Source organism: Asterias amurensis, chromosome 1, assembly GCF_032118995.1.
Source record: "Asterias amurensis chromosome 1, ASM3211899v1".
Lineage (NCBI taxonomy): Eukaryota > Metazoa > Echinodermata > Asteroidea > Forcipulatida > Asteriidae > Asterias > Asterias amurensis.
In genome coordinates, this window is record NC_092648.1 from 27,825,472 (window position 1) to 27,838,254 (window position 12,783).

The window sequence follows — 12,783 nt, forward strand, 5'->3', positions numbered from 1 at the left end:
ATACTTGCAGAACTAGAACACTCAGTACTACTGCGAGCAGGGTGTACACACAACCAAAGTTAGGATGCACTACTCTAAATCGATCAATATTCATGCGCCAAGTAACTTATGAATCATTTTGTAGACCCACAACTTGTTTTTAAATGATATGTTTTTGGGGTCATGCAATTAATATATTGTGTAATTATAAGAGTCCATCACAACCTGGGGTTCTGGGTTTCAACTTTTAAGGAGATTTGGTAAAATGTGGGTTTTTAGTGGTCCTACTTTTAGAGCTTGGGACTTGGAGAGTAGGTAGGGCGCCACCTATCGATTCCGGCTGGATGGCTGCTGTGTGCTTCTCTGCGTCACGTCAAAAAACGAAAACGACAAGAATCTATATCTTAGCATTAAAATAATTCAACCATGCAGTCCATACTGCTTCTGTCCCTTCTAGTAGGGATACTACTTGTTGTTCCATCATTAGTTGTAGAAGGGGGACTTCTAGGTGGCTTGGAACCTGCAAAAGTTTACGATGATGGGGTTGTCCGTGCGGCACATTTCGCTGTCGTGGAACTCAACAAGAAATCAAATGCACTCTTCGCGAGCAAGCTGACTGACATAAAATCTGCTAAAAAACAGGTTAGACCACTTTCACTCATCTCTATGAGCTAAATAGAAGCTCATGTTTAAAGTGATTTTATAATTCATTTCGTCTGTCCGTGGTTGTGCTTACGTGGTCCTGGTGGTAGTTTTTTTTTATGGGTCACTTGCTATTTTTGTATTGCATCTATTTCGTGATAATTTTTGGTGGGAGTTGAGGATTGAGCGCATAGTCATAGATAGGTGCGCATCAAAGATTATAGGAGCGCCGAAGGCGCAAGACGCGTAACTCTGGCTGAAATGTGAGATCCCACTGGACGCCATTTCGGCAAGTAACTCTTTTGATACAACAGTTTTTATATAGATCAGTGCAGTTCAGTGCAGACAATGACCATTCCTATCAATGACAATGGGAAACAAAATATTCACTTGCTGAAATGGCGCCCGTGCATATTTCAGGTTTTAAACAATAGACCTTATGCACATGACGTCATTTCAGTACGGCGCCCTCGCCATGAGGTCAAAAGGAGGTTGTTCATTGGCCAATCTATGTGCGTTTCGATTGTTTCGTCACCGTTTGTCCTCAAAGATGGCGGCTGGATGACGTCAATGCATAAGGTCTATAGTATAGAAAAAGCTTCAGTTCCCCATCTTGCAACTCCGGCGCTCTATAATCTTTGGTGCGCATACATGTAGGCATAGCCAATACTAATAGACTGTCACACTGCAAGTCTCGCACGTATCGGAACGAGAAAGCACATAACCTCCCCAAAAAAACTTTATTCTTTCTGAATTCAGAATTTTGCTGTAATTATATTTGATGACAAAATCTGAAGGACAAAAATACTCTTTGATACAACTTTTGATAAAAATAAAAGTAGATTAAATTCACAATCCACACAATATGCCTTGAAATTGCACGGATTTCCTTTGTCGTTTGTTGTGAACTAAACACGGCGCGCCATCATAAATGGTTGACTGGGTTAGTTCACAAAGTTCACCTGCACATGTACATCCCGATTTGTGGAGCTTGTGCAGTAGTATAAATTCACCAACACCATAAAGTAAAAATCAAAGGAAAACCACATAATTTCGAAGCCTACGGTTGAACACTATGCTCCACTTTTAAAACATCTTTCTATCTAACCATATCATTGACATTTCATAACAAATGGTTTCGAACTCATTTCATAGACCCACTCGACCGATCCAAGGCAACGTGTCCCTTTTTCAAGTATTAAAGGTTTGCATGTTTAATATTTAATTCATAAATACCTCAGACAGTTTCGCTATTCCTATTGGTGAAGAGCACCTCATGTGGGTGTGTATAAAACCTTAGTTTATGACCAGTAAAAAGTGTTGAAACATGGGCGTGACACGCGAGCTTGCACCTGTGCTTATAAGACAGTTTCTTCATTCCTATTGGTCGAGAGTAACGGCCGGGAGAGTTGTGCCACATCATGCAATGATACGCGCGACGCGCACAGCATTCCCCTATAAGGAGTTGTTTACCAAAGGGCGGCGAGGGCCTTACCATTTCATAGCTAGAGGGGTGTTGTGTTGAAAGAAATCATTTAATTTTTGCATTTATTTTCTTTTTTGACCAAAGGTGTTGATGTTTTTTGACCGAAAAGGTATTTATGAACTGGAATCTATGTGTGTTGAATCGGTTTTCAACTAGTAGTTTAAACCCGCCGAGGCCTGGTTCTTGATAATTTACCTCGTTGGGATTAAACCACTTGAAAACCTCGTCACCACACATTGATTCCCTTCTTTAAAAGCACTGGACACTATTGGTAATTACTCAAAATAATTATTAGCATAATACCTTATTTTGTAAACGAGAATAAATGGAGAGAGGTTGATAGTATAAAACATTGTGAGAAACAACTTCCTCTGAAGTAATGTTGCTTTCGAAAAAGAAGTCCTTTTCCACAAATTTGATTTCGAGACGTCAGATTTAGAATATGAGGTCTCTTTATTTTTTCTTTCATTATTATCTCGCAACTTCAATGACCGATTGAGCTCAAATTTTCACAAGTGTCATGACATGTGTTTAAAGTAAATCCGTAGTTCTGATAATTGTTTGAATATTTTCTCAAAAAGTAAAGAATTTCATGGAATAAGTCTTTCAGCCTTACCTTCTGTAACCCTGTAAGCTATTTGTAAATCTGTGAACTTTTATTTTTTTTCTGTTCCAAAAGTGTCCAATGGCTTTAAATTGTCCTGTAACTTACATATATGAGAGAAACCCCTCTTACATAATTAAGGAATTTACTTTTGCAAAACATGATTTGATAACGTTTCATTTTGTTTCATTCTATCTTTTGAAGGTTGTTCAAGGAATGAGGTACTATCTTTCCTTTGTGATGTCCCAGACCAAATGCAAACTCAATAACGGCCTTGTCCTAGACCTAGACTCATGTGATACAGATAATAAAGTGGTAAGTTGCTTTTTGCCAGTCGGGAAAAAAAAACCCCACCTTTTATTTATATCTCATTCCATCTAATTGTCAAAAACCACTCTTCTCGCGCGGTGTTTCTCAACATGTACATAAAATAACAAACCTGTGAAAATTTGAAGAGATACATGTAATGATGGAAGAAAAAGGCACCCTGTTCGCACAAGTTCTGGCTTTCAGAATGCTTGATTTAGAGACTTCAGCTGAGGTCACAAATTCAACTAATTAAAAAACTATGTTATTTCAGAGGAAGTCATTTCTCATTTTATACTATCAACAGCTCTTCATTGCTCATTACCAAAGTATCTTTTTATGCTTACAATTATTTTGAGTAGTTACCAATAGTGTCCACTGCCTTTAAGGTAACCCTCTTTTGCTGCTTTCAGAGGTTGTAGCATAAACTGGGTATGATCAGATCATCCATACCATTCCCGTGTAATATCCAGCAGTTACAGGTGGCTTCTTCTGACTAGCACCCAGAAGAAAGATGCATACATTGAGTCTTTGACAAAAATAGATAGACCACAAACATTAGGGCTGCATGGACCAGTTGGTAGAGTGCTGGCACAGAAATCCAGTTTGTTATAGGTTCAAATCCAGATCGAGTCAATTTTTTGTTTGTTCAACACAAAATTTATCAATAATATCAAGCCACTTTACACATGTTTAGTAGTTTACAAAATTGTTCTTCTTTTGATAATGTTACACTAAAATGCGCAGACTTTTCTCCTGCATTTTGAATTCAAACATGCTTGTTATTAGTACCACACACATGATCCTTGTCATTTGATTGGTTGAATATGCACCACTTTCCATTAATTTGCAATGTAATGCTCTACCATTTTTGTATTATTGGACAGGCACCCATCCAATATGGAAACTATTGGATGCTACTCGGCATCATGTCCAAAGTATTGATTCAGTTCAAATTTTAATTAAATTTGATTGGTCCTACCATGGAGGAAATTCACTATGCATACATACAATACAGGAAAAATTATTAACACACTAACAGAAATAAACTACTGGAAATAAATAAGATTACATTAATCAGAAAACTACATAATAAACCACAATGAAGTCATACTGAAACCCACTGAACAACATCTAAGCAGAAAGTAAACAAAGTAGTTAAAGGCAGTGGACACCATTGGCAGTTGTCAAAGACTAGCCTTCACAGTTGGTGTATCTCAACATATGCATAAAATAACTAACCTGTGGAAATTTGAGCTCAATCGGTCATCAAAGTTGCGAGATAATAATGAAAGAAGAAAACACCCTTGTCACACGGAGTTGTGTGCGTTTAGATGGTTGATTTCGAGACCTCAAATTCTAAATCTGAGATCTCAAAACCAAATTCATGGAAAATTACTTCTTTCTCGAAACTATGGCACTTCAGAGGGAGCCGTCTCTCACAATGTTTTATACCATCAACCTCTTCCCATTACTCGTCACCAAGAAAGGTTTTATGCTAATAGTTATTTTGAGTAATAACCAATAGTGTCCACTGCCTTTAAACACAATAGGAAAACAAGACAAAAACGACAGACAAACTTTTGCATGTATCCTGGTAGCCGTGGAACAGTGCCCTCTCTCTGATCCCCACCAATTTATCCAAGTCATCCACGGTGTTTAGAATTTTATCAACAAATGTTCAGAATGTTGGGTGCCTGGGTGGACAAAGTTCCGTCATCTCTGTTTTGGGGACAATCGCAGTGTTTATTTTTTGGTTCATTTTAATTTTATTTCCTATTTATTTGTCTTTCTTTGATTACAATAGAAGCAGCTCTGTACAGTGATAGTCTCTGAGTTCATGGGAAAGAGTAAGCTCGAGGAGGACTCCTGCAAAACAGCCTAAGAAACTGAGCACTTGGCAGGATAGAAGGTTTTACATGTAACTTGATAAACATGGTATTTCAGAAATATTTAGAGCAAATTCCAAAAAGCTTATCCCAAAAATTGTTAACAGATTATGATATGAAAGGTATTATTGAAAGCATGGGTTATTGGAGTTTAGTTAATAATGGATAAATAAAAATTATATTTTTGCGAACAAAAATGAGAAACCTTGTTTAAAGGGTCTAAGTACTTTTTGTAGGACACAAAACACAATGTCCACAGATTTACATCAAACTTACACAGCTTGAAGATAGTGATGCAGGGGTCAAAACTGCCACAAGCCCGCTAGCCCAGGACTACCAGATTTACAGCGGGGCTGCTGTTTTCCAGTTTGATAGCCCGACGGGCTAGTGGAAAAATAATGCAAAAATCATCATCACAAACAATAAAGAACTAAGCTATGGTGTATTGTAAAGTTTAAGCCGTGACTCGAGACATAATGTGTCTTTCGGGTTACAAAAATCTCATCAGGGCTACTAAAAATTATTGGTTACTAACCCTGCTGACTACCATGAAAATACACTTAATTTCGACCCCTGGTGATGGTAGAAAGCTTCCCTTAAGCTACTACTTGCTGAGGTGCTGTAGCTTTTGAGAAATGAGTAAACCAAGTCACAAAAATAATGTTCGTTCTTAGGAGACATACGGTTGGCTGTCTTTTTCGGAGTGAATATTGCGACTGCCTTGAGCAAGGCTAGATTTGGGGTGTTTACGATTAATCCAGATTTTTGATCAGTATTTTAATAAGCTCTCAGTTACGTGATATTATCACAGGGTCATCCATTTTGTTTCCACATTGAGGCTGGCAGTGAAAGTAGTCTGGCACCATTTACTCATGCATGTGTCCATACTACGGTCACCAATTTATAGTGCAAGAAACTCAACATGGGTGATCTGCTCTGGGGCCGATTTCACAAAGCAATAAAATTCATCGCAACACAAATTTTCAGTATCATCATAGTGATTTCTATTGTGACATCACACTTTACTAAGCAACTACGATTGATTTGCAGTTACGATCAATTTTAGATCTTTGTGAAATCGGCCCCTGAGCTAACTGAGGGATGTACAGCGGTGTAGAAATGTCTAGTCCAAATCGGCTCTTTTCAGAGCCAACACTCTTTCAAAAGAGAATAATTACATCCATAGTTGTACTCGCAAGTTTACTGTTATTTATAGTTTTTTCTTATCATATATATGGTTTGTTTACAATTTCACATACTGTTGGGGTTGTAAACAAACTTGTTTCAAACGAGCGAAAACTTGGAGATATGTTTATTTTACTAAGAAAGCATTGTAATTCTTATTTAAATTGAATATAATTCTAAAAATAGTATTAAAGGTTTTCTCGGTCAGTTTCAGCGAATGAGCAGTCGATTTATTTTGTGTGCGTTCGAGTTAAAGCAACATGTATTTTGCCTCTCCAGCTGTTACTGCAGCATTTCAAAATCAGAATTCAGAAATTCAATTTCGCTTTGAGGCATTCAAATTTTTTAGGTGTTCAATATCGTCTCTCTTTTTCGTGACACACAATCATTCAATTTAGATTGATTGCCCAAATTTCACAAATTACTGCCCAAATATGAACTTGAATGGTATAATTATTTTGCTTAATCAAATGTGACCCTTTTCATAAGCATTTGATTTTGCAGGAAATAGAATTGTACATGTGGTTAAATTGGCTACCAGGTACTTATTTGCCGAAATTGACTGAGAAAACCGTCTATAACATTGCAATAAATTTAACATTGACATTTTTCAAGAAATGTGTACAAAGTGTGTTTCATGTTTTAATCGCTGAGTATACAGTGCTTATCACACATAAATTTTACAATATAGTATTTAGGCTGCATTCATACAGGAAATCTCCCCTTCTTTAAGAAATGGCACCAATAATCTTGTTGAATTTCTGCAGTTTTAAGTAAAACACATGCATATCCTTTCTCAATGCTATCAAATGCTTCTCAATGTCCAACTAATACAAATTGCCAAAATATTTGTGTTTGTAATCTGCTAAAAGTCAGAGTGAGGCCTTCACACATGAATCTGTGAAATCAATTGTTTTAAATGAGGCGTCCAATTATAAATTCTAGAAGTTGTAATTATGGGTTCGTTAGCTTCCCTGGGTCGACCCCTGGTGCGTTCGAATAGCTTTGACGTCATTCCAGGGGCTCACCCTGGTCAGCCCCTAGTGCCCTACTTGTGGAGTGGTTCACTTGGGGGCTGGCCCCAGGTGCATGACGTCACTATGAGAGCGGTGAGTGATCGTTCGTTTAGCTCTTGTCAGGGGCTCACCGAGTGAGCACTGTGGGGTAGACCCAGGGAAGCTAATCAAACGCACTCATTAAAGGCCCTGTTTCGTCAACTTTCTTTACTTTTAACATTATCGCCCTCTCGCTCATAAAAATTGTTTATGCTGTTCTGCGAGGGTTTGTTACACCCTCTGTTAGCAAAAGCAGTGACAGTTACAGCACTTACCCATGAATCAATCACCTAAATTTTAATTACAGTAATTAACTACATGTATATACGCGACAGTTTGCATGTTACTGTTGGTGTAATTTGCACCTTGGCCGCCTCTCACATTATCAAAATATCTGACATGTACATCACATAGGGCCTAATATCATTACTCATAAACATAACGACTGGTTAATATTATTACAGCAGTTAACATTGCACCTTTTCAGAAATGAGGCTTTTCCGGTGTGACAGCCTAAAGCAAAGTCGATCAAGGGACTAAAATTAACTATTTTCGACCATTGGGCAATTTTGCCTGGTACCCAGGATGTATTTCATGCATAGGTAACCATGGAACATTGACTAGTGGTTGACAAATAGTCGCTGATTGAACTTGCCCCTAGCTGCCCCTCTATCCTCAGTTAAAAATGTTACCAGGTGCACAGCTACCAGTTACGCAAACTCAAAAACCCTTTGGGAATTCGAGAACGTAGTTTGGTCCCATGCTTGCTTTCTCATGATTACATTTACCGGGGAGAAACCAATATGCTAATTAACCGAAGAAGTTCAACAACACATATTATTATTGCTTGCCAACTGGTATACATTTTGAACTATACATGTATCACCTGTAATATCAAATCATATTGGCCCAATTTCATAAAGCTGTTAAGCAGAAAACACTGCTTAAAAACTTCTGTTGCTAGGCAAATTTTGCGTAGAGCACCAGATCCAATGTAGGCTAAACTTAGTGAAATTTTGGCTGGTAACCTGTTTAATACTTTTTCATGCACGTTTTGTGTGCTTCTAAGTTTTACATATTGGGCCTGTGTTGCAGTGTAGGCTTTACATGGATCCTGCCTCTCTTCTGCCAGCATACATCATACAGGTCAGACAACCTGGGTGCGAGCCCCCTCCCAAATACTGATAAGTCTACTAGGTTCTTAAAGACATTGAACACTATTGGTAATTGTCAAAGACCATTCTTCTCACTTGGTGTATCTCAAAACAAAACTGTGAAAATTTGAGCTCAATTGGTCGTCAAAGTTGCAAAATAATAATGAAAGAAAAAACACTCTTGTCACACAAAAGTGTGTGCTGTCATGATGCTAGATTTTGGACCACAAAATCAAATTCTGAGGTCTCGAAATAAAGTTCAAATATTTTAGTGGAAAATTACCTCTTCCTCAAAAACTATGTTACTTCAGAGGGAGGCGTTTCTCACAATGATTTGTCAACAGCTCTCCATTGCTCGTCGTTACCAAGTAAGTTTTTATGCTAACAATTATTTTGAGTAATTACCCAAAGTGCCTAGTGCCTCTAAGGCACTTACAAGAAAGACTGCTAGGGTCGAAACATTTCTTTTACCTTGTGTGACTGTTGTGAGAATTCTTAATCGTACATTTTTAATGCCTCGTAATTCAAGAAAGACTCTGCAAGGGTCGAAACCTCGGGGCGTTAATTTTTTTTGCAAATAATTCAAATTACTAAATAAATACAAATAATACATACTTATTTACTTATACAAATGTTTACTAATACAGGCTTTGCTACAGCATCATATTCATCTAAACTAAGATGAATAAACTCTTCAAATTAATAATTTATCTTCCACCCATCAACCACAAAGTTGTATTTGAGCGCTTATGTAGACAAAATGCATGCTTTTCATAAAATAACACTTTACTATTTTGATTCAAATCGCAGACTGCATAGTGGTTAGTGCTAAGGTGTGGTGTTAATAATTAAATACTATATTATGAGTGATTTTTGTTATGGTTTTAGTGCTATTGGTTAAGTTAATGTGTGCAATGCAGCCGATTTCACAAAGCGCTAGGATTAATCCTATCTCAAGTTAGGAAGAGTAACTCGTCTTAACTTAATTTTAAGGTCTGCATGCTACAGTGCAGGGTTGGGACACGTCCTGAATCCTAAGATTAATTTTAAGTTAGGAAGAGTTTGCTGAAATCGACAGATGGTGTGTTAGTCTGTGGCAGGGTGAGGAGTAGAGAGTTCGGTTTCACAAAAAACACTTAAAGTTACTTAAAGACAAGTTGTCAATATTACCATGGTGATTTGTATTGTGGCATCACAGGTTACCAAGTAACTCAGACGGAATTTATTATCTTTAGCTCTTTGTGAAACCGAGCCCTGGTGTTGTGATTGTTGCCATGGTTTGTGTTGACATCGCAACAGAGTCTGGGCCCAATTTCATAGAGCTGCGTGCTTTAGCACATAAAGTGGCAAACAAAAATATGGTAAGCAATAACTTTCTATTTAAGCAGCTCTATGAAAATTGGGCCCTGCTCTGCGCTCATTTCACGTATGCGCGCATTTCACAACAATAATGCATTTTGTCTATTTTGGCGCTCAAAGTGAACACTTTTCCCACACTTCTTTGAGTATTACACTTACTGAGCAATGTGTCAAGTTTGCCTCACTAGAAGGGCCTAGAATACTTTCAATTAATTTAATCTTTCAAATCTTGAAATCTATTTCCTCAAAATAGTTGAAAACATTAACATCACAACTTTGTCATAAGAAAGTCAGGGTTTCTATCTCCAAACTGATGGATTAACAAGCTGCATCGTACAACATTGTAATTGGAGTTTGACAGCTTCAAGAAAAGCCTAGTAGGCTAAACAATAATATAAAGCCGTCACTGAGGTAGCTGTGGGTGTGGCCTGACCACCATGTCAATATGTAAGAAAGCATTAAAGGCAGTGGACACTATTGGTAATTACTCCAAATAATTATTAGCATAAAACCTTTCTTGATTACGAGTAATGGGAAGAGGTTGATAGTATAAAGCAATGTGAGAAACGGCTCCCTCTGAAGTGCTATAGTTTTCGAGAAAGAAGTAATTTTCCACTAATTTGATTTTGAGACCTCAGATTTAGAACTTGAGGTCTCGAAATCAACCATCTAAATGCACACAACTTCGTGTGATAAGGGTGTATTCTTCTTCATTATTATCTCACAATTTTGATGACCGATTGAGCTCAAATTTTCACAGGTTAGTTATTTTATGCATATGTTGAGATACACTAATTGTGAAGGGCTAGTCTTTGACAATTACCAATTGTGTCCAGTGTCTTTAAATGAAGCCATAGCAACAACCACAACCAGCTGCAAGTTCGGACAAGAACTAAGATGGTCCTCTCTTCATTATAGTAAAATAAAAGGCCCCATCATGGTTTAGCTTGTTCCAGTTTAACACCATCTGGCTAGACTTGACACAGTCTTTTTTTATGTGGCGACTTCCATAAAGTATTACAACGCAAGGTGAAATCGTAGCGGAGATACTTGACGTAGTCTTTTAACTGATGGCCGGCAGTCCGGAAAACGTTGGTTAGTTTCACCATCCCATTGTCCATTGATTTGTTGAGCATTATCTGGTTAGACTTGACAGTTTTTCTTCTATGGGGTCTTCCAAAAAGCGTTAACTTGTAGCGGAGAATCATCTTGCTAAACTTGACGTAGTCCTTAAGTTGATGGCATTCGCAGTCCCAAAAACATTGGTTAGGCTTAAAATACCTACGTCACTGCAAGAATTAAGCAGAGAGTCACCAGGCTAGACAGCTCCTTCAGACAGTGGCATTGATGAGCCTCAAGATTGGGTGTATGGGCATCATCTCAATCTGTAAAAAAATAAAAAATTAAAAGAGATTGATTTTGTTAAACTCTTTTATCACCAAGAATCAGTCGTTCTGAGGAATAGTTCAGGCTGAAAGCTTTCTAGTGCAAGACAATTCTTCTCCAGCTCCAATCAGTTCTTCTAGTATCGGACCTGCTCACTCAACATCCCAGGTTTTCGGTTTTCTTTTGTGTGTGTTTTCATTTTTTTTTTAAACTTGAGCTTCTTTTTTAATAAATTTGTCCAACAGTTGGTTGTTTGGTGAATGATTAAATCTTTCATATCAACAATTTAAAACCCTCAAATGTGTTTATTCTGAAACAATAACTCAACAGTTCTTCAAAATCTGTGGTCATGCACACACAACATGACACAATATACCAGGTATTTTTTTCTTATGTGTCTTTTGATTATAATCAGTTTCTGAAAACTTCAATCAACTCCTATTTTGTTGAATTTTTCCACCAGTTGGTTGGTTATGTGGTGACTTTATTGAAAACTAAAAGATGTGAATGAATGTATCGTTTCAAATTGACCATTGGAAACCTTCAAAGGTCTCTAAAACATCTACTCCTTTGCCAAATTTGTGGGATGAACATTTTCTTCAAAGAAAACTTAAGGATGAACTTTTGTTAACTTACCCAAGCGGTATGTTGTTGTTTCTGTGCACCTGTATCCTCCAAAGATGGTCATCCAAACAGGTCCAGTTGTGGTCAACCCTCCCTCCTCCAACGATGTTCATTCAAACAGTCCGTTGGTATCAGTGAACAAGAGATTGCTCATCAACTAAGGAAAAGATAGTAGCCAAAAAATTAATCTCTGTTAATTTACATCATCTTTGTGATAATGCAGGAAGAAACATTGTTTTAGGAACCATTTCAATTTGTTTTGGTTTTACAAATGTCTTTTGGTTTTTTTTGTTTTCTTTTGCAAATTAACTGAATGTTTTAGGGAGCACGTATCTATTTAACCGCCCGAGAGGTAGGCCGAAACTGGCCGAATCGCCCGGCGCTGTAATGAGCTTCATCATCAACAGGTGAATGCACACCGCTCGGTTTCCTAGCCTGCATATTCATGATCTCCTTGCCCCTGCTACCCAGCTTTTGGTACACAAAGGAATAGATGGGCGACTCTTAATCCCTGATGACTTGGACAAAGGCCCTTTGTGCCCGGATTAGAGAAGGGTCCGAGACCATAAACTTCCAACTATAGTCCATGATAGGAAAGGTGTTCTGGAATCCATGAGTTCTATTGCGGTTTTTTTTTAGCAATGACTGCATTTATTTTGCAAAAATAAGTAAACAAAATAGGAATGATCTCAGCTCAATGCTGATGTTAAAATGCTACTAACCCTTGATTGGACATCTTTGGTGGTGCAGAGATGAATACGAATTTAAGGATGGACTTACAGTTTAACGGCACAGGACCAAAGAAGAATACAAATATTTCTCCCTAAAATACCTAATCCCCATTTATAATCCCAAAATAAATTGTGGATTCAGCCATGTTTACATTCCACAACTGACAAGTTGTTTCTTTTAATTATGGTGTTGCACGATTTAAACGGGCTGTGTTCATTCTTTTTTTTTTTTTTTTTTTTTTTTTTGCTCATCACGCCTACTTCATTGACGACAGCAAAATTAAGTCCAACGGGGAAAAAACTTACAACCTTAATGTATTACTCAATATTTTATTCAGCTTACACGATAAATTTAGTCAGATATAAATACTTTTATCGCACTA

At 37.5% G+C, this 12,783-nt stretch overlaps 1 protein-coding gene across 1 annotated transcript; it reads left to right on the forward strand.

Moving 5' to 3' along the window:
• Window positions 1–336: 336 nt before the first annotated feature.
• On the forward strand, window positions 337–6,787 carry LOC139935430 (cystatin-C-like). The gene is made up of 3 exons (XM_071930039.1): window positions 337–621; window positions 2,916–3,026; window positions 4,825–6,787. Exons 1-3 carry the CDS (start codon window positions 406–408, stop codon window positions 4,900–4,902), a joined length of 405 nt encoding a protein of 134 aa, XP_071786140.1. The 5' UTR covers window positions 337–405; the 3' UTR covers window positions 4,903–6,787.
• Window positions 6,788–12,783: the final 5,996 nt, after the last annotated feature.

Bases quoted from the DNA above. Each gene is read 5' to 3' on its own strand.
- LOC139935430 (XM_071930039.1), top strand. From the start codon at position 406: ATGCAGTCCATACTGCTTCTGTCCCTTCTAGTAGGGATACTACTTGTT. The intron at 622-2,915 runs GTTAGACCACTT...TATCTTTTGAAG, and splicing joins TAAAATCTGCTAAAAAACAG to GTTGTTCAAGGAATGAGGTA. The intron at 3,027-4,824 runs GTAAGTTGCTTT...TGATTACAATAG, and splicing joins GTGATACAGATAATAAAGTG to AAGCAGCTCTGTACAGTGAT.